At 42.9% G+C, this 20,497-nt stretch overlaps 1 protein-coding gene across 1 annotated transcript in view; it reads left to right on the plus strand.

The window, feature by feature from the left end:
* Positions 1-20,497, plus strand: part of PKHD1 (PKHD1 ciliary IPT domain containing fibrocystin/polyductin) — a 367,689-nt gene that overhangs the window by 208,281 nt on the left and 138,911 nt on the right. The window contains exons 46-49 of the mRNA XM_045008841.1: positions 555-690; positions 2,377-2,623; positions 15,516-15,693; positions 16,185-16,380. Coding sequence (XP_044864776.1) covers positions 555-690; positions 2,377-2,623; positions 15,516-15,693; positions 16,185-16,380 — 757 coding nt within the window. The remainder of the gene's footprint in view (positions 1-554; positions 691-2,376; positions 2,624-15,515; positions 15,694-16,184; positions 16,381-20,497) is intronic.

Raw genomic sequence — 20,497 nt, forward strand, 5'->3', positions numbered from 1 at the left:
AAGTTCCTTGATACAATATTTGTGTAGGGTTTTGGTTGTGCTCTCTGCTGTTGAGGGTCTTTCCAAGGTAGTGGTCGGGCCCCAAACCAACATCAGATGGGGTCATGCCAGCTCCTTTTCCACTCTCCCCACCATCTCTGTGCATACGATTGCTCCCAGCAGCAGCACATGGACTAGCAGATGGGACCAGCCACCCCCATGTCTCCTTGTGCTATGTCCTGGAAGGGCTACTGTCATCTTGTTCCTGTCCATTTTCTCTTTCTGGTTGTGTTTTTTGCCTATTTGCCTATGTTTTTTGTTTGTTTGTTTTTTTCACCCTCATCTTTTCTTCTTTCTCCATATTTATTTGCTGTCTATGGGCTCTCAAGTTTTGTTGTGAATATTTTGGACAGCCTGGACCAGATCCTCAGATGGTGTAAATTGGTCCCAGCTTTGTGGACTTCAAAGGAGCTACGTCAATTTGCAGCAGCTGAGGATCTGGACCCTGAGCTTCTTTCCCTCGGGAGACCCAAATGCTGATGTGTTCAGCTGTGCTCTTTACTTTCATCTTGCAGGACAGTAGCTGTATGTCAGCAGGGCTGAAAACTCCCCAAAGGCATGAACTGTTGGTTTCCAATACATCTTTCATGAACTTTGATATTAGCACCTGCACTGCAATCAGGACCTGTTCTGGCTGTTACCAAGGCCAGGGTAAGTTACATTTACACTGACACTCTGACATAGCAGAGTCTGAAAAATCCTTGAGTTCTGTAGAGTTTGGTGTTGCCTTTGTGATTTTATTTCCTTACCGAGAGGCATCTCTAGAGTTTGCTAGCTGTATCCTGGAGGAAGGATGATCCACTGACTAGGGCACTACCTTAGGACTTGGGAGACCTGGGTTTAATTCCTTGCCTTTCCACAGACTTCCTGTATGACTTTAGACAAGTTACCTAATCTCCTTGTACCTCAGTTCCCCCCCACACACACACTGTCTTGGAGTGGTGTCGTGAGGATAAACCCATTAAAAATGTTGAGGTGCTCAGATGCTGTGGGAAGGAGGGTCATAGAAAAACTTTATGTAGTTGTCCTGCAAATCAGCACATGTCTCCTAAGCTGGGTCAGCTCTGGGCCATAATTTTAGGTGGGAGCATTAATTTATAACTCCACCCCTTGGACACATAGGTGTTCATTAGGGTGTTTTTGAAAGTAGTCCTCAGTGTTCTGATATCACTGGTGGGCTGAAACATGGGAGTCTCCTTACAACCTTTTTTCTGCTTTGCCAGCCCCTTACTGCAATTTGCTCACTCATGTCTGGGGCTCTGGGTGCAGATGCTGCACATGGATTCTCTACCTGGAAGAGCCAGGCTGTTAAACTGACAGTCATGAATGCTGTATACATTTGAGATGCAGGTGTTTTTTTTCCCCCCAACCATGATTTAATTTTTCAGTTTCTCTGAGTTTGGGACAATTATTCAGAAGCCCCATTGGGATGCAGGGATAGGGATTAACACATTCATTTGTTAATATTCCTTTTTCGGGGGGTAATACTTCAACATAGTGGTATATTCTGTAATCACTACAACACATCTCCATAGAATTCCAATGAGGTTGTACCTCAGGCCACCCTAAATCTTAAGTGAATTTGCCTGAGATAATATATGGAAACAAAGAATTCATCTGAGTTTTCAAGAGCTACCCAAAGGCTCTTTGAAGAAAGTTCCAACTGCAATTACCTGTTAAATGTGTGTGTATGTGTAATTATAAACTATATAAAAACATACACTTTCCTGCAAAAATGGTGAAAAATACTTCAGCAGCAGAGATCAAATGGCACCAGGAAGGCAAAATCTGCCCCCAAAGTAACTTCAGCTGTGCAATAGGAAGGTCCTATATTAACAAACAGTGACTAGTGAACAAAAGTGCTATGTTTGGTTTGCTTTGGGCCCTGGGCCGGGGGCAGGGGGGGTTATGAGCCTATTTGATTATTTTAGTTTGGGGCCAACCTACAGTTACTGCTGCGTCTGAATCCAGTGCTCGAGCCAAAAGACCTGTCAGAGGTAGGATACTGGACTAGGTGGCTCTTGGGTCTATGCAGTAAGGCCATTCCGATGACCATGCTTCCCATCTGGTTATGATTCTTCTGTTTAAAATATTTCATTATCTAGTCAGTAAGTAGAACCAATAACATGTGACGTATGTCACCAACCACACAACAGACCCAGGGTGTGGAGGTCTGCAGGTTCCCCTTTCTGTCCCAAGCAGCCATTTCTCTGACAGGAAGCTGAGTTGAGGTTAACCCCTTGTTCACCGGGGGGAAGAAGAGGGTAGGTAGTGCCCCTGCACCCAGTCAGACAAAGGTGTGACGTTGCATTTCTGAATGGTTACTTGTTTCCCCAGGTGGATTTACAGTGAGAGCTGAACGGTTGGCATTCCTGAATTCACCCAACCAGGCGTCATTCCCGTTTCCCCATTCGGCCATCCTCGAAGATCTGGATGGCTCCCTCACAAGACAGGAAGGAAGTCACCTCCTTGCTTCTATGGACACACTTGCAGCTTCCTGCGTGGCCAGTGCTAACTTCAGTCACGCTGCTAGGGGGAGTGTTTGTGGAAGGGACGTTATTTTTCACCGTATGTCTATTGGTTTGTAAGTAGCAATTACATCTTTGCAAGATCAGGTCTGGCCTGGGCTTTTATATTCCATATTGGGAAGAGGTATCAGGTCTTGGCACAGTTGTGGAACTAAGGAAGGCTAAGATTAATCCCAGCTCTGCAACGGCCTCTCTCTATGGTCCTAGGCAAATCACTTATCCTTATCATCTTGGTTTCTATATCTGTAAAATCTGAGCTTGTCCAAGGGGAAGGTTGGACCTTAAAAACCTGATTCTCGTTTATTCTCCAGTCTCTTCACATAACTCTGGCAGTGCAAAGGAGCCTTAAAGTAGATGTAGTTATAATTTATGCCAATTGTACAGCCCTTCACCCTGTCAGAGTGGTGTAAATGGGCCTTAGTGTAAATGAAAATCAGGCCTCTGCGTATCTCAAGATGGGTCCTGAAACTGAGGTAACCAAAACTAATGGACACCTTTGGCCTAAATGATTTGCCCAAGGTCACAGAGTTTATGGCAGAATTGGGAATTGAACCCAGATTTCTGGTCTCCACCAGATATTTTTAGACAAGTAAGAGGGCGTCACAGATAATGGAGGATTAAAGAAAAAAGTTTAAATTACATTAGATTCAAAACAAGGAAAATGTTCTTACAATTTTTTTCCTGAAGAGCTCCCCAAGTGTGGATTGTTCTGAAGGTAATGGCTGGTTACACTTATCTCTGGCAAACTCATTTCAGTTCAGTCTAATTCATTTTCCATGTTAATTTAATGAACTTTCAGCTTCATATAATACTATTAATATTGGAGCCAACATTTCATGGCTGGGATGATTTAGTTGGGGTTGGTCCTGCTTTGAGCAGGGGATTGGACTAGACGACCTCCTGAGGTCTCTTCCTGCTGCTTCCTGCTCTGCTGCCTATGTGAGCTGGACTGGTTACTGCACTTGAGTTGCTGGCAGCTAAAGGAGAAATGTTGCTTAGCCAAACGTTACCACTACTGCTCGTAGAGGGAGGATACATTAGAATTGCTCTCTCTTAAGAAAAGTGTTTTAACACATGAAAAAAAATCACTCCAGCTTTTTGATTCCCCCTGCCCAAGCTCCCCATCATTTCATTTTCTGTTTAGTGTACAAATCTGTACCATTTTCCATTTTTGCTGTTTCAAGTTTGTTGCGCACTGGCAGCAGTGCTGAAGAGCGCTGTCAGATGGATGTAAATAATTCAGAGCTTTCGTATTATTCAGAAGAAGGAAAAACATTTCCAAATAGGAAAAAAAAAAGTTGTTGTATAATTGCAGAACTGGGGGACATTTTCTGTAGCCTTCACCTACATAGAAACTTCCCATGCAAATACTATTTCTACTCACTTCCACTAAACCAAAAGTCTGTAATCAGTGGGATTACGGAGTTGTGTGGTTTAGTAGATCACGCACTAAACCAGGAGTAAGGAGACCTGTGTCCTATTCCTGGTTCTGCCATATGGCCTTGGCAGGGCCTCCCAGAGGATTCAGGGGGCCTGGGGCAGGGAAGGACCCACCACCGAATTGCCACCGAAGAATGAAGCGGTGGCGGTAGAGCAGCCTAAGTGCCGCCGATCACGGCTTTTTTTTTTTCCCACCACTTGCGGCGCTTGTACTCACCGGGTGGTGCTCCGAGGCTTCGGCAGCACTTCAGCGGCGGGTCCTTCACTCGTTCCGCGTCTTGTGCTGCACTGAAGGACCCGCCACCGAAGACCCGGAGCGAGTGACAGGCCCGCCACAGAAGTGCCGCCAAAAACCCGGAGCAGCTCGCGGGGCCCCTGCGGGGCCCGGGGCAAATTGCCCCACTTGCCCCCCCCCGGGTGTCCCTGGGCCTTGGGCAAGTTACTTCCCTTCCCACTGTTTGGGAGAAGAAACTTGTGTTGTCTGTTTAGATTCTCTTGTCTATTTGTCTTGTCTGTTTAGATTGCCAGCTCTTGGGGGCAGAGGCTCTCACTTAGTCTATGTACATACAGCCCCTAGCTCAGTGATGCCCCAGTCTTGATTGGGACCTCTGGGCACCCCCAGAATATAAATGATAATAATGCATAAAAAGCGGTGGTGCACTTCTCTAACAAATATTCAGATCCCTCTTGTTCCTTCCAGTTCACAGTGCCAGTGGGTCTTGTGGGGTGAGCAGAACTAACAATTAATTAGAACCTTAGATCCAGCATTTATGAACTTGGGGAAAGTTTGAATCTGGCATTCAACATTGCCCTTCACTGCAGGTGGATGGCTTAATAGTTGTAGGCTAGTTGCAGCAAGGGCCTTTGGCTCTTTCCTTTCCTTTCCGGCTAGCCTCCCTCCTCTTTCCATTCTTTCCAAGAGCAGGGAGTCAGCTGATGCCAAAGATACTTGGCAGCACTACTTCCCAAAGCCAGCTGCTAGCCTGTCCTCCAGTGGAATGTTTTCTGAACTGAGTAACCCTCCTCCATGGAGACCAAGAGCATCTTTTCTATGCTATTTCCAGATCTCACTCTCCTGAGTGTGCACTACCAGCCAAATCACCATCATGTTAAGTTGAAAGAACATCAGCTTGCAGCCCGGAACATCAGCCCGCATAGTGTGCATTCAAATAGAGTATAGGTCAAAGAGGCTTCATTCACAGGGACGGTGCTCTACAAATGGACGTGTCAGGGAAATGTGGAGGGAAGTAAATAAGGGGCTACAGAGATTGAAAGATTAAAGTAAATATTTACAGCATGACCAGAGGATGTCTTGGAGGAAGGTGGATTGCATCCAGAGGGATTGAAGGTTGTAAACAAGAAAGAGGGAATGGTTTCTGAGAGTGTAACTAGGAAAAATGGGAAGAAGTTGAGAAAGGAAAACTGGGAAGCAGGGAGAATTTCCTCACAATGAAGTCTATTGGTCTTGGACAATCTCCCCGGAGAATGGTGGAAGAAAGTACTATCATTTGAATAATTTAAAACTGGACTGGGCAAAGCATAAAAAATATACTGTAGGGAATAATTCTGCATGGCGTCTCTAGGCATGATGCAGCTGTCCTTCTAGCTGGTAGAATTTCCCATCTATGATCACAGTACCACTGGTGCTTCCTCAGAGCCATGTAATGCAGGAGGCCAGGTTTCTATCTTATCTGTCAATGCTATTGGAGTGGATTGTATCTAAAAGAGGGGGAAAGACCCTAATGGTAAATGTTAGGAATCTAACCCAGATCGCTGGAGTCTTAGTGTAGTGCTGTAGCCACAAGACTATCCTCCTTTTCTTATGCAGCCAGAAGTTTTCTAGGGCTATTAACAAAACACTCTAGAGTCCGGCCATCAGAATCTCACTCTGATTCCATAGTGTTGGAAATACTGTGTAGGTTTGTTTAAAGAGAATGGAACAGATGCTCGGTTGCACAGCAATAAATGCAGTGACTGACATGGAGTTGCTTCAGATTTACCCTAGTTAGTGTAAAGAGATCAGAATTTGGTCCTATTTGTCTGAATCTTGATTCTGTGTTTTTTGCTTTCGTGTCATGTTGATATTAACCCAAATGCACCATGTTTGCTTGTCATGCTGTTACTTGGCAGGAGATATTAAGGTGGGAAGAGAGAGATGAATTCATCACGCCTTGAAAAATGACCTTTTTGGTTGCGTATATAAATGAATCCATCCCATGGAGTCCCTTTAGGGAGGTTGGGATCAGGATCTCAAATTCACAGCTGCCTGCTATTCCTACTGTGGGCCAAACTTAAGCCCTTAATATAGAACTAGTAAAGAATTAATACACACACACACACAGAGCCATGAAAAAATTGGGAGAAAAGTGGCATTTTTTTTCAGAATATGTAGGGAGTTTGACAATATTTTAAAGAAAATCCAGTTTTGGCTTCTGAAAATCCCCCAAATCTTTGATTTTTTGGTTTTCAGTTTTTTGATCAATACCCAATTGAAAAATACCCTCTTCCCCCCAAAGGGACATTTTTGCAAAAACATTTCTATTTTGTAAAAGAAAAAAATAATTAATTTTTTGTTATAAATAGTAGATGGTAGAATTTCTACCTGTTCTATCTGAATCTAAAACCCCAAGAACTTTGAGGGAAATATGGATCTGGAGCCAAACTTTGCAACCTTGATCCATATCTCTATAAAAAGAGCATTTTCTATCAAGTCCAATTGAAATTTAAACTAATGTGTCACTTAAACTGCCCTGGAAGGGCTCTTTACATCTTTTAAAAATGTAATTGAAGCTTATAAAAGTCTTTATAAATCTACATGCGAGAAAGTTATTGAGTGCTGTGAAGAACAGCGTATGCCATGGTGTAGTGTTGAGTGACTGCAGGCTAGATACGGTCGCTCAAAATGCCACTGCTAACCATATTATCTTGAAAATGTGAGTCCCTATTAATATTAAAATAAATTCTCATTAAAAAATTGTCATAATGTGATTAAGTGACTTTAAAAGTTTCTTCTCCTCATGCATGATTTTTACAAGAGGAAAGCATTAGAATAATCTCCATTACACAGAACCTTCCATCCCAAGGAATTCTAAAAACACTGAGTAAACTTTATACCGTCCAGGAGTAACTTTGCAATTCACTCAGTTTCATCTGCCTCCACTGTGGAATTTTGAAAGCCAGGATTTTTGCCCAGCTCCAGCCTTGCAACTTTTATTGCTTCTCTCCTTTATTTTGCCAGAGAGGAAAAGATTAGCTCACTTTTTGATTACCTTAATTCCTAAATCTGGTCCAATATCCTCTCCTGTAGTGCATGCACTTGCTACAAACACAGCAGTCCTTGATGTGCCAGTGTAAAAGGAATCGTGTACCCCCTACTTCCATGACTTCAAGAGAAGAGTTCAAATGATTACTCTAGTTTTGCTTCTCCTTTGATATTTACTTACCTCGGTGCCTATGTGTGAACCTCTTCCCGCATCAAACACATGCAAAGCCACACTTTTCCACTCACTACACTGTGGCCCTCTGTACACACATCTTCGCTAAAGACACACACTTATTCACGCCTACGGACACCTTTCCTACACTTACACACACTCTTCTGTTAGCTTAAATTGGTCTTGTCAGGGGTATGTGATGTGGTTTAGCTGGTGAGCATTTAACAGCTGGACGCTGGCTGTTCAATTAACAAGACTACCTGTTTGAATTTCCTTCCTGTGTCCGGCTTGCTACACTATATTTCTTCCATAATTGATCGGTCTTGAGATTGAATTGATTTTTAGTGTAACGTTCTTGGACAATGGCAGTTTGGCTGTGAGGTAAATTATGGCAGTCCCAAAATGCACACTTCCAAATTTTCAGTGAGTGCCTCAGTTTCTGGATGCCCAACTTGAAACACCTTGTGTCTGATTTTCAGAACTGTATTTCCTGTAAAGGGTCCTCAGCATCTCTGAAAACCAGTCACAAAAGGCCAGATTCTTCTCCTACTTATACCAATGTAAATCAGGAGAATGTCAGCTGAAGACAAGAGTTACATCACACAAGGGAGATAAGAATCACATTCCCAGTCTTTGGACTTGGGTACACATATTTAGTGACAATATGTCAAGGTTTTGAACCTCTGCAATTAAAATATGTATATATATTCCTGGGCCCACCACCTAAACGATAAGAGTTTGCTGTAGTCATTGTGTGCATTTAGCCTCCATTTGTACAGCAGTAAATTAGAGTATTGACACAAATGTTTGCAGCCCCATTTGAAGGGAGCTGCTATTTGATTTCCTGTTTTAAGGAGATGGATAATCATAATGGGTTATTTCACAAACGTACCAAACAGAATGCATTTAAAGAGAACACAGCGCCTGCCTCCATACGCAGAGATATGGAGCCTTAGGATAAGAAAGCTAATGGTAAACATAAACAGGAGAGTTAATATTTGTTCTCCTTGGTGCTGTTGATTGGTTCAGCAAATCCTTTGTGGGCCATCTACGTTCAACAGCTCTACACAGTACACTTGAGCTAAATTACATAACAGTTTATACAGCTGCAATGGTAAATTGTGATTCAGATTGTAAAGTTCTGTATCGTAACTATGCCATATTTCTAAAGCAAATTACTCCTTAATTGAATTACTCCACTTTGATATAAAAAATACAGCACTGTCAATGAGTCATCCATTTTTTTTTCTGATACAGTTTGTAAAAGCTTCCGACTGTTTAAAGCAGGGGTTAATTTTGCATTAAGACCACTGCCTCCTGGTTTCTTTCAAATAAAGCCAGGGGAAGTTCAGGGAAAGGCTCTTTCTTTTGGTAATGAAGCTCTCTCATGTTAATGATCCATGCAGGCTCCCTTGGCTCCTTTGAATTAGAAATACTTGTGCCTGTGCTCCTCTGCTTCATTAACATTAAAGAGAGGTAGATTGGTGGCTATTTAGGGCACAGTGAAATTGTTGGCTATTTAGGGCAAATGAAAATGATGCTAATTGTGGCTGGTAAATTCCATTAGCGGTGTAGTCCCATTTTGGCAAGGATATGAAAACAAGCACAGGGGCATCCTTTTGAAGGGAACCTGGTATCAATGTCAGACTCAGGGTTAACTTGGACGAACTAACTCTTGCATAAGGTGGCAGGGCTTTTTCAACCTTCCCAAAACCTGGCTTGATTTTTTTGGTGCTGATGCCGGGTTAGGGTGCATGGGGGTGGGATAATATCTGAATGACGAGTAGGACAAAGCGTTGGAGAGTTGGGGAAAAAACATTCCCAGTTGAGGTGATCCAGCTGTGGAACAAACCTCCGGAGGCTATTCAGGGAACATGGAGTATGTCTGTCCTCAGGAAACGTTGCAAAACCTTCCTTTTGTCCTTCCCACCACAGGAATGACACTCACACCCCTTCCACCCAAAAAGCTCCAAACAACCAAAACAAAAAACAACCCTCAACCCCCCAATCAACCTAAAACAAAGAGTAAATGAATAAACCCGAACGAGAAAAAAATTTAAAAAACCCACAAATCTTATCCCAAATAAGTTTTTTAGGCCAAAACAGGAGAAATGCCAGTGACTCCATGAAGACAACTAGGGACTTTGCCATTGTTACTGATGATACACGCAAGGCACTCTCCTACTACCGTGATGGGCAGCAGTGCACAACCGTATGACTGACAAATTGTATCCAGGCTGGTTTGCCCAGCAAGAAGTTCCTATCCACTTTTACACCTATTAAAGGGTGCTAGTTGAGAGGTCCCATAGAAAAACTGCCTCGAGCACCCAGTTGCCTAGGGGGCTTCAATATAATGCAGAGATCCTGTGAAAATAGAAAAACAAAAGTGACATGTTGCACTGAAGCTGGGGGTTGTGGCCCTGAATCTCCTCTTACTTGCTGTGGTTTTACATCACTGTAGCACCATTGGTTTCACTGGAGTTACTCCTGATTTACACTAGTGTAAGTGAGAAGAGACTCAGACCCTCTGTCACATGAGTACCCTCAGCTCACTCTGATAGTGCTATTACTCATATGAAGGTTTTCCTCCGTACCTGAGCAAGTGTGAAAGTGCTCACAACCTATGACCGTACAGCAGTGGTTGCCAGTTGCTTACTTAATTAGTATGAATACCTTGGCCCATCTGATGCCTGCAAGGGGAGGTTTATTAGTAGTGAACCATCTTCTAAGCTCCTTCCAGTCAGTTTCTGTTGTTCTAGTCCCCATATTCCCTTCCACCCACTATCCTGCTGCTGAGTGTTCTGTAAAAGGCAATAGCCTGGGATCTTACCTAGTTCATGTTAAGAGTTGCTGATCGAAGCTACATTCATCTTCACTACAGAGGCATGGCTCATTCATAGCTCAGGTCCTAGCATGCCAGGCCCTTTTTTGGGTCAGGACAGAGCTTTCTATACTGGGACCTGTAACCCCGAACAACTGTACCTCTGTATTAAGGATCCATGGAAGATCCCGTGGGCTGCATTTGACCACCCCTGCCCTAAACCTTTCCGTACATGGGCCAGATTTTGTCTTTGAAACTATGATTGTGGCCAGTGATAAGGGAGGGGCTACGTTATAGTGTGAGCCCCAGCAGGGCTGACTCAGCCAGAATCCCTCCTGGAGCTTTAGGGGAATGTACACTACACTGCCACATCATCCTGACCATGCTTTGAAAGCAAGCTCTGTCCGCTTCCTTCCATGTAGGATAAACTCTCCCGGCTGGTCAGGAGGAGGGCTGAGAGCAATGTCACATATCCCCAAAGGTATCGTGCCATGTCCCTACCCAAGGACACAACCAGGGAAGGCGTGTTGTGCTGTGTCCCCTTCCTACACCCTTTGTTTGCCAATACTTTGAGCTACAAAGGAATTAGCCTCACCTCTCCCACTGCCATGAAAGGGTGAACTCCCAGTCACTTTTAAGGGAAATTGTGTGATTCTATCATGCAACTCTTTCAAAATGCATGGAAAGCTGCGTCATTTTTACAGTGCACACAAGTATGCTAGTTTCTCTATAGTATGTAAGCTGTTTGGGCAACATCTTTCTACACAATCTAATTCTAGATGTGACAAAGCAAGAGGGGTTAACTAACTTACCAGAAAATACGGACTTGGGGAGGTGGGAGGGGTCAGGAAGTACAAGAATCACCGCTTGGTTACAAGGCTGAGCTTGTCTTTGAGCAGTGTAAAGTGTTATTACAGTATTCATTATGCTAGGAGCTGGCTAATAGTGGAGAACTGAAAAGTGGTGGGTTTTTTTGTTTTGTTTTTTTTAAAGAAGCAGCTTGTAAAAAAACCCACAACAGTCTGACAACCTTCATTGGTCAGATATTGAGGAGGCAGTGGGTACAAATCTGGTACTTATTTGCAAGTGGTTTGATGTTGGAATGAGTGCAAGTCTTTCTTCCGATGACAAGAGACTGCCTTGCATTTGATTCTTCTGGTGGGGTATGGTATTGAAAGTCTGTTCCAGTATTTACCGATCACTTGCTGGCCTATGTATCTCCTGTGTCCTGCTGATCATGACTCAGTGGAGTGCATATTTCACCATCCTCCCATGTCCATGTTATGTTTTGTATTTGTAGTGGGCTAATGTATTTGCACTTTCAATTAAATATGCCCATCCACTGCTGCATTATATGAACAAGGATGTATCTGATCAACACATGTTGCTTGCTTCCTAGTGCCTGGTTTTGTCCAGGTAGGGTCTCCCCTTTGTAGTTCTGGGAGGTCTTAGTTGGCTTTAGACTTTCCGTGTGTCTCTTCCTTTTTGTCTATTGCTCCTTCCACTACTGCCAGCTGCAGTGATTCTGGGGCTGTAGGCACCAATGGACATGCGCATCTTGACATTAAACACTGTACCATGCTGCTGTTATAGCCTTCTGTGGGAGTATTTCTCCAGTCAAGAAATATTTTATTTGCTCTTTACTGGTTTCTTTAATAGGGTCTCAGCAATTCTAACTGCTGATTAGGCTTTGCCATATGACTACCTGGTATGACTGAATTCCTGGGTAAACTACACAAACATACTGCAAATAAACTGGGGTCACGTCTCTGAAACGGCACAGTTTGGGATATCACTTGTGCTGAGATGCTTCACTGCTTGGTCTGCGATAGTCACTGTGGTAGTGTCTGGCTAGTTCCCAGAAATCTGCATCTCCATGGGCTGTGGGAAGCGGCACGGGCCGAGGGATGTGCTGGCCGCCCTTCCCGCAGCCCCCATTGGCCTGGAGTGGCAAACTGCGGCCAGTGGGAGCTGTGATCAGCTGAACCTGTGGATGCTGCAGGTAAACAAACCAGCCTGGCCCCTAGAGGCTTTCCCTGAACAAGTGGCGGACCGGCTTTGAGCACCACTGATCTAAAGAATGTCCACTGGCTAAACACATCCCCTTTTATGTCCATCTGATCAGGGACAGGGATCTGGTATGTCACCATGAGTATAATTTTTCTCTTTTGGATGTTTGTTTTTTGTGGCAATATTTTTAGTTAGTGATTACATATACTTGCATGTTATGATTCACGTCCGAGACCATGTTCGCGTTTAAGCATAATAATAAACAACCAAGGTAATGTAACATTTAGACTTTATTCCTTCCTCCGCATATACTGTACTTTCTCAGCAAGCACTTCCTGAAAGTAGAGTTCTCTAAATTCCTAGACATTCCCCAAACTTAAGTGTACTATAACGCCCCCTATTAGGAAACTATCATAACCATGGGCAAGTCTTTTTGGCCAACAAAAATGACTGAGATCAGTTTAAACTGTAAAACAAATCATTCCAAATGTCCAAAAAGTCATGGGATAAGAGGGAAGGTCCCCTCATGGACCAATAACTGGTTAAAAGACAGAAAACAAAGGGTAGGGATACATGGTCAGTTTTCAGAATGGAGAGAGGTAAATAGTGGTGTCCCCCAAGCGCTCTGCACTGGGACAAATCCTATTCAACATATTAAAAAATGATCTGGAAAATATGGTAAACAGTGAGGTGGCAACATTTTCAGAGAATGCAAAATTACTCAAGATATTTAAGTCCAAAGCAGACAGCAAATAGTTACAAATGGAGCTCACAAAAGTGAGTAACTGGGCAACAAAAAGGCACATAAAATTCATTGTTGATAAATGCAAAGATATATACATTGGAAAACATAATCAAAACGATACATACAAAATCATAATCCAAACTATACACCACTGAAGAAAGAGATCGTGGAGTCATTGTGGACTGTTTTCTGAAAACATCTGCTCAGTATGAAGTGGCAGTCTGTTAGGAACCATTAGGAAAATGATAGATAATCATAAAATATCATAATGACAGTATATAAATCCATGGTACACCTGCACCTTGCATACTGTTGCATTTCTGATCACCCCAATCTCAAAAAAATATATTAGAATTGAAAGGGTACAGAGAAGGGCAACAAAAATGATTAAGAGTATGGAACAGCTTCCATATGAGGAGAGATTAAAAAGGCTTGGACTTTTCCACTTGGAAAAGAGATGACTAAGAGGGGATATGATAGAGGTCTATAAAATTGTAACTGGTGTGGAGAAGGTGAATAAAGAAGTATTATTTTTGTATTGGCGTCCCTAGCTTCTGTGGTGTCCTTAGCCTGTGTTGGTGTCCCTAGCCTCTGTTTACCAGAAGCTGGGAATGGACGACAAGGGATGGATCACTCGACGATTACCTGTTCTGTTCATTCTCTCTGGGGCACCTGGCATTGGCCACTGTCGGAAGACAGGATACTGGGCTAAATGGACCTTTGGTCTGATCCAGTATGGCCGTTCTTATTTACTCCTTCACATAACACAAGAACCAGGGGTCACCAAATGAGATTAATAGGTGGCAGATTTAAAACAAAGTATTTAAAACAAAGTACTATTTCACACAACACACAGTCAACCTGTGGAACTCATTGCCAGGAGATGTTGTAAAGGCCAAAACTATAAAAGAGTTAAAAAAAGAACTAGATAAGTCCATGTAGGATATGTCCATCAAAGGCTATTAGTCAAGATGATCAGGGATGCAACCCCCTGCTCTGGGTGTCCCTAGCCTGTGATTGCCAGAAGCTGGGAGTGGATGACCAGGGATGGATCACTCAGTGATTGCCTGTTCTGTTCATTCCCTCAGAAGCACCTGGCATTGGCACTGTTGGAAGACAGGATACTGGGCTAGATGGACCATTGGTTTGTCCCAAAATGGCTGCTCTTATGTTCTTACAATTTGGAGGACAATAAGGGGGAAGAGAGGGCTGTCCTATGGTAAAAGCTTTGGGGTAATCAATATGGGTGAATCTAGTAATCCAAGCTGTACTTTATTCTTTTTAGCACTGGAATTCAGTCATATTAATGACAATGTGTCACACACACATGAATGTTGTCATTATTACTGTACATTGTTGAGTAGTTTTTGATGGACTGGACTGGAGCTAGGTGAGAAATGGGAAATTAGAGAAGTAGTAGTTTTTTGAGTTTTTCTTTGGATGATCAGATAAATGGTTCTATAAAATCATCACCTGTTTTGTGAGGAGTTGACTAACCAAACAGTGGTCCATGATGCGATCCACACTCTCTCTTTCAAGTCTCCTCCTTTGTGCATGAGCTGAAAAAGATATTTGTGAGCCTAAATGACATACGCTTCCCATTGTTTAATGGCCATTTTATAGATATTATTCATATATTTGCTCCCTCCCGAGAAGTTAACATTGTGGAAAGACATGTAATGCTAATGTGTTGCACTGATAGACAGTAGTGCTTTCCATCCAAAGATCTCAAAGGGTGGTAGAAACTCCAGTAAATTAAGCTTAATGAATTAGGTATTATCTGCATTTTAGAGATGGAATAACCGAAACATAGAGAAGTTAAGTGACAGAACTGGGAATAGAACCCATAGTTTCCAGACCATGTTTCTGAGGACCCAATGAAGTCAATTGAAAGAATCCCGCTAACTTCAGTGGGCTTTGGATCAGGTCCTAACAACTGAAAAAAACTGAGGTAATGTCCTAGATGTCACACAATTCAGATATATTCTTGTTCTGGCTTTAGGAAATGACTGTGTAGAAGGCCTGTTAATCAACTGCATAATCTCTGGAGCTGGCTGGAAACAGGACTTGTGAAAAATGTTGAAGTTTTGGGAACTTGTTTTCATTCCACATTAGTCCTTTAGAAATTTTTCATGAAAAAACATGAGAGCGTGACAGAGCAAGAGAGAGAGAGACCCAACCTGCACTAGACCAGCAATTAGGGCATGCACCTAGGATGTGGGAGACCAGCACTCCCTGCTTCAGAGAGCATGGTCTAGCAAATAGCGAACAGGCCTGGCTCTGCCGCAGACCTTCTGTGGAACCTTGGACAAGTCACTTCACCTCTGTCCCCTCTTCACTCTTTGTCTTTCTCATCTATTTACAGTATGAACACCTCAGGGCAGAGCCTGCACCCCCATCCCAGATGGAGCCTGTAGGTGCTACTGTAGAACAAATAAAATGTAATTATATTATTAAATGAAGGGTTTGAACACAGATTTAATGTATTTTTTTCCTAGAAAAGAGGCTCCAGACTTTCCTTATAATTTAACCGTGACTGATAGTAATAATAAGACAACCACAGTCCATTACGTCTCTGATACTTTATCAAACCCCTATGGTTGGATGGCTCTGCTCTTGGACCAGGAGACTTACACTCTGACTTTTGGTAACCCTTTTGTCAGCAAACAACTGCAGGTAATGCTGTTATTTATTTATTTATTTATTTATTTATTTATAAAATGGCTTTTGTAATGGATGAACGGCATTCACCAAAACCATATCAAGGAACAAGGGAAGAGAAATCCTCCCATTGTTCTGGATGGGCAAACAAAGGAGAAAAAGTACTGCATGCTCATAAAAGAACACAAGATAGTCTTCAGATCACATACACCGGCACCTGTATGAAATTGGTCTGAGCTGGACGGGCATTCTGGGCACTATTGGTGAATGTTCGCCCCGGTGCATAGGGCCAGAACAAGACCTATGCACCACTTAAGACCCACCAAAGCTTGGTCTTGATGGTCCATAATTTCCAGCCATGTTTTAATGTGGTCAGGAGGATTGATTTAGCATCCATTTCCCACAGATCATACATGGTTTTTAACATTCTATGCTTCTGATACCAAATGACAAAAGAATGCATTACTCTTTAAGAAAATGCATGTTCATTGTTTCCCTCCATCTAGTACTCGGCTACATTTGATAACTTCATTGCTGGGAATTACTTACTGGTGGAACATGAGAACCTCCCATCCTATGTTGAGGTCATGGTGTTCTGTGGGACAAGGCCTGGTCAGCCACTCCAGTCACTTCCTTCACATGATCATAACAAGGGCTGTGACTGGTTTTTCAACAGCAAATTGGGGAAGCTAACCTATTTAGGTAAGTGCAATGCAAGTAATATATGTAACTTTGTGCAAATGAGCAGTGCAGGGGTGGCCAATCTGCAATTAAAGGCCCTGATCTGCAAGGTCTTAGGCATGGACATAGCTTTAAGTCAATAGGGCTACCCAAATAACAAGTTATGCACATGCCCAAGTCTTTGCAGGGTCAGGGCCTTAATCTCTTAGTTATCCACAAAGGAGGGTACAGCATGAGCCTTGGCAACTGGTGCTTTGGAGGTGAAAAGGCTTTGGAGTCCATTATCAATCTCTTAAATTCCCCAACTTAAATGTTTTAGGAGACATTTGCTGTGAGTCCAATCCTGCACCCACTGAAAGTCATGGGAGTATTTTTTTTGACTAAGGATTATTAATATGCAGAAAGGATTCTTACATCGTGAACTCTCAGTGGTTTTGTAGGCCCATGGGTTTGAAAACATTGACTTTTTTAGAAATAATTACTAAATATTGTGAATATTGACTGTTCTTTATTGTGATCACCAATGCCTGCTAATTTTGCAATTTGGCATTGGCAACCTCTTCAAAACCTGGGACTTTCACCCCTTTATCCTTTTCTCCAGCAAATCAGTCACTCTGGTGCTAAATTCTGGTTGTGAAAGGAGAAGTAATGATTAGGACCATGATTAATAATGGCAGTACCGGAAGTTACTAGAACTCACAGTACCCTTAGGAGGCAGCTATTCTCATTGCTATTTCACACATAAGCTATGTCTATACTGCAACTAGGGTGTAACTTGGAGCTCCCAAAGATGTACTTGCACTCCCTTTATTCCAGTTTATACAGTTTAAAACAGCAGGGAGAACACCATGGTGCAGGCTTCAACGCAGGCAATAGACCCCCCGGATAGCGTACTTCATGGTAGTGTAGACATACCCTTAGCTACGCTAAAACACAGAGGGCCTGAATCTGACTCACATAGACCATTTTGACACTCATACAACTTCATTGACTTTATTGAGTTACTTCTGATTTGCAGTGATCTGATTGCAGTAAAACCTAGAGAAGTTAAGTGACTACCCAAGGTTGCGCTAGACATCTATCACAGAGCAAAAAATCTTGATTTCTTTGCAATTTACTAACAGTAAGGAGGGGGAAAAAAGACACATACAGCTACACGCAAATCTGATGATAATTCCTCACTGAAGACCTATTATTTCAAGTACATATATGTCAACAGTTGGGCACTTTGGATACCCTGCATAAAATTTTCCCTGAAATAGGGAAGCCTGGGAAAGCTGAAAAACCGTGGCACATTTCTTGGCACGTTATTGACATTAAAGAAATAGATCTGACTAATGCTGTCAGCAATAGTGAGCTATGATGTACCATTTAGCACGCAGCAGTCTCAAACATAATGGTTACATTTCTATTCCTCCTTCCGTCTTGTTTGCATTCTGATTGTGTTGCATTTAGTACATGGTTTTTTAATACAGGGAAAAAGATTCACATGTCTGGCATTCAAATGAATGAAAACACCTCTACTTCACACTTATAATCCATGCTGAGAACATTTGACTAGACTGCAACTAGTACTTTATTTACATTATAACTGGGAGACCACTAATATAATATTGTTACTGAAAAGCTAACTTTGTGGTGAGGGAGAAAATCTGAAATGAATGGATTTGTAGCGTTGAGGTGCCACTTAATTGCTATCCTAAACTCTAGTGCACATCACTGGAAGTTAAAGTTACACAATTTCAAATGGGAAATAAGGCACACCTTTTTAATAGTGAGGCTTATCAACCGTTGGAACAAAACTACACGAGGGTATGGTGGTTTCTCCGGCACTTGAAGTCTTTAGGTTAAGCTTGGATATCTTTCTTAAAAAAAAAAAAAAAGTCCATCACAGGTTATTGGACTCCATGCAGGAATCACTGGGTGAAATTCTCTGCTCTGTGCTATGCAGGAGGTCAGACAAGATGGCCACAGTGGTCCCTTCCAGCCTTAAAATACATGAATCTGTAAATTGAAACAGAGAGAACGACACTTTTGGTTTTAGCCCTCGGAACGCTCTGCTGTTTAACATTGTGAGCTGTTTTTTATTTTTGTTACATTTAACTATATGAAATAATTAGTCAACTAATTAATCCAGTTTACAAGCTTTGTAGGATTCTTCAGCTGTCACTCACATCCAAGCCTGAGGCCTATGTTTAGTCTCAGTTCTCTTGTTCATGTGACTTGGTCTCCATGGCTACTGGCTGCATCTGCTGACACCCTACTCTCTATTTACTGCTTAATTAAGAATTTCACGCTCAGCCCTTATCTGCTGCTAAGAACAAGAACATACTGTTAAGAAATTCCAAATTTAGGCTGCTGCACAAGGAAAGCCTTTCTTGTAGGCCTGACTGTGTGGAGCCTCTTTAACTATTCTCTTGGCAACTGAGCTGCCACCCTTCAATCAAAAATCATTAAATGGGGCAGAGATAATGAGCATGTAGCATATCAAAAGGAGGATGTTTGCTTGTGCTAAGGAGGAAAAGCTGTAAGGGCCTATAAGCAGCCGCCACTTCAAAGGAAGAGGGGGCTGCCCCGTCAGCAGGGCTGATAAAGCATCATTTGTTCCTGCTTGACTTATGTAAAAGGTCTGGTATGTTAGAGTCCCGTCTTGCAGACGCGAGTCCGCGCTCTTGGTGCTCGTGTGTCAGCAGTTAGGCAGCTGGGCCCAAACAGCATCAGCCAGAGCATATAATCACTTGACTCCGTCTCGACAATGGACACTTGTAGGGGGTGGTCAGGGGGAGGTCCCTAGGATAATAGGAACACAATTATTGCAGCTGCTCGGGAGGGCTATAATTCTTCCTGGAGAAAGTAGCAGGCCCTCGCAGAGCTGGGGGAAGACCTTGAGTGTATTATTCATATTCTGACTTTTGGAAGCACTTTGCTGTACCGGTGGGGTTCCAGCAGCTGCTCATGTATCGCCTCTCTCTAATAATTGTACATTCTGTCAGGGGTCAACTTACTTTTGACCCTCTCCCTTTGTGCCAGTTAAAAGGCTTTTTAGGGCAAACTGTTGGGTAGTGGCAGGGGTGCATTAAATCCAAAATTAACATCAGTAAATACGGCTCAGATGCCAGCTCATTCAGAAGCAGGCTCCTAAATTCACACAGCCCTTTGCTCAGCCCCAATGGAAATTAAAAAAAAACGACCCAACAACTGGGAAGATATTGTTATTCAAAAAAGCCAAACAGCTGAATGAATCTGCCTCGGCCAGCATTGGGGACTGCTCATGTTCAGCTCAGATGCTCTCTACGCCCCCCTTGTCTGATCGGTCACGGAATTTGACCAGCATCCTGCAAGCTCTAGTCTTCGGGGAATGAGGCTCTCTGACACAAAGGACGAGAAAATATAAGGTTGGGAACAAGGTGGTTAAGCTGCCCCGGTGCTTTCTTTGTTTGGAAATTAAAGCGTGGAACAAACAATGCAGAAGACTTCTAATGTGTAGGGATTATAATTATAATGGGCGATAAGTAGAACCCACAGGATCCAGTGTTTCTGATGCATGGAGGACACATACAGTGATCCTGTTAACCAAGGTGCTGACTGCTACCTATGCACATTAATCCTGTTAACTAACTCCCATGCAGCCCTTTGAAAAAGGATTTTTTTCAGAAGTTCAAAATACAAGGTGCTCACGGGCAGATTATTCCCCTTCGCTGCTGGGGGCTGGGGGAAGAGGGTTGTAGTCGCCTGTGCTGAAGGAATTTGGGGGCTACTCTCGTCCATACCTCTGTAACTATGCTCTTAGGGTTGCTATGCATCCTTGTGTATGTGGGAAGATGCTATTTTCCTCCAGGACATCTTGTGTCCCAAAAGAAGTGCTCCAAGAGCATTTGTGGGTCCTGTAGTCACTGTCTGGCCCTATGAAACACTAACCTACGGTGACACAGGCTCACGTCATGACTGTGTTTTGACGCAACATCGCCACGTTGTGGCATGATGATCTCATGTCACAGTGTGGAGAGGTAAATGTCAGACTGGGGCAAACTCAGGCAGTGGCATCTTTAAGTCTGAGGTATTCTATGCAGACTACAGTAATGACTTGTTTTGGACTGTCAGCTCTTTGAGACAGGGACTGTCTTTTCATTATGTAAGT

Source organism: Mauremys mutica, chromosome 3 (assembly GCF_020497125.1).
Source record: "Mauremys mutica isolate MM-2020 ecotype Southern chromosome 3, ASM2049712v1, whole genome shotgun sequence".
Lineage (NCBI taxonomy): Eukaryota > Metazoa > Chordata > Testudines > Geoemydidae > Mauremys > Mauremys mutica.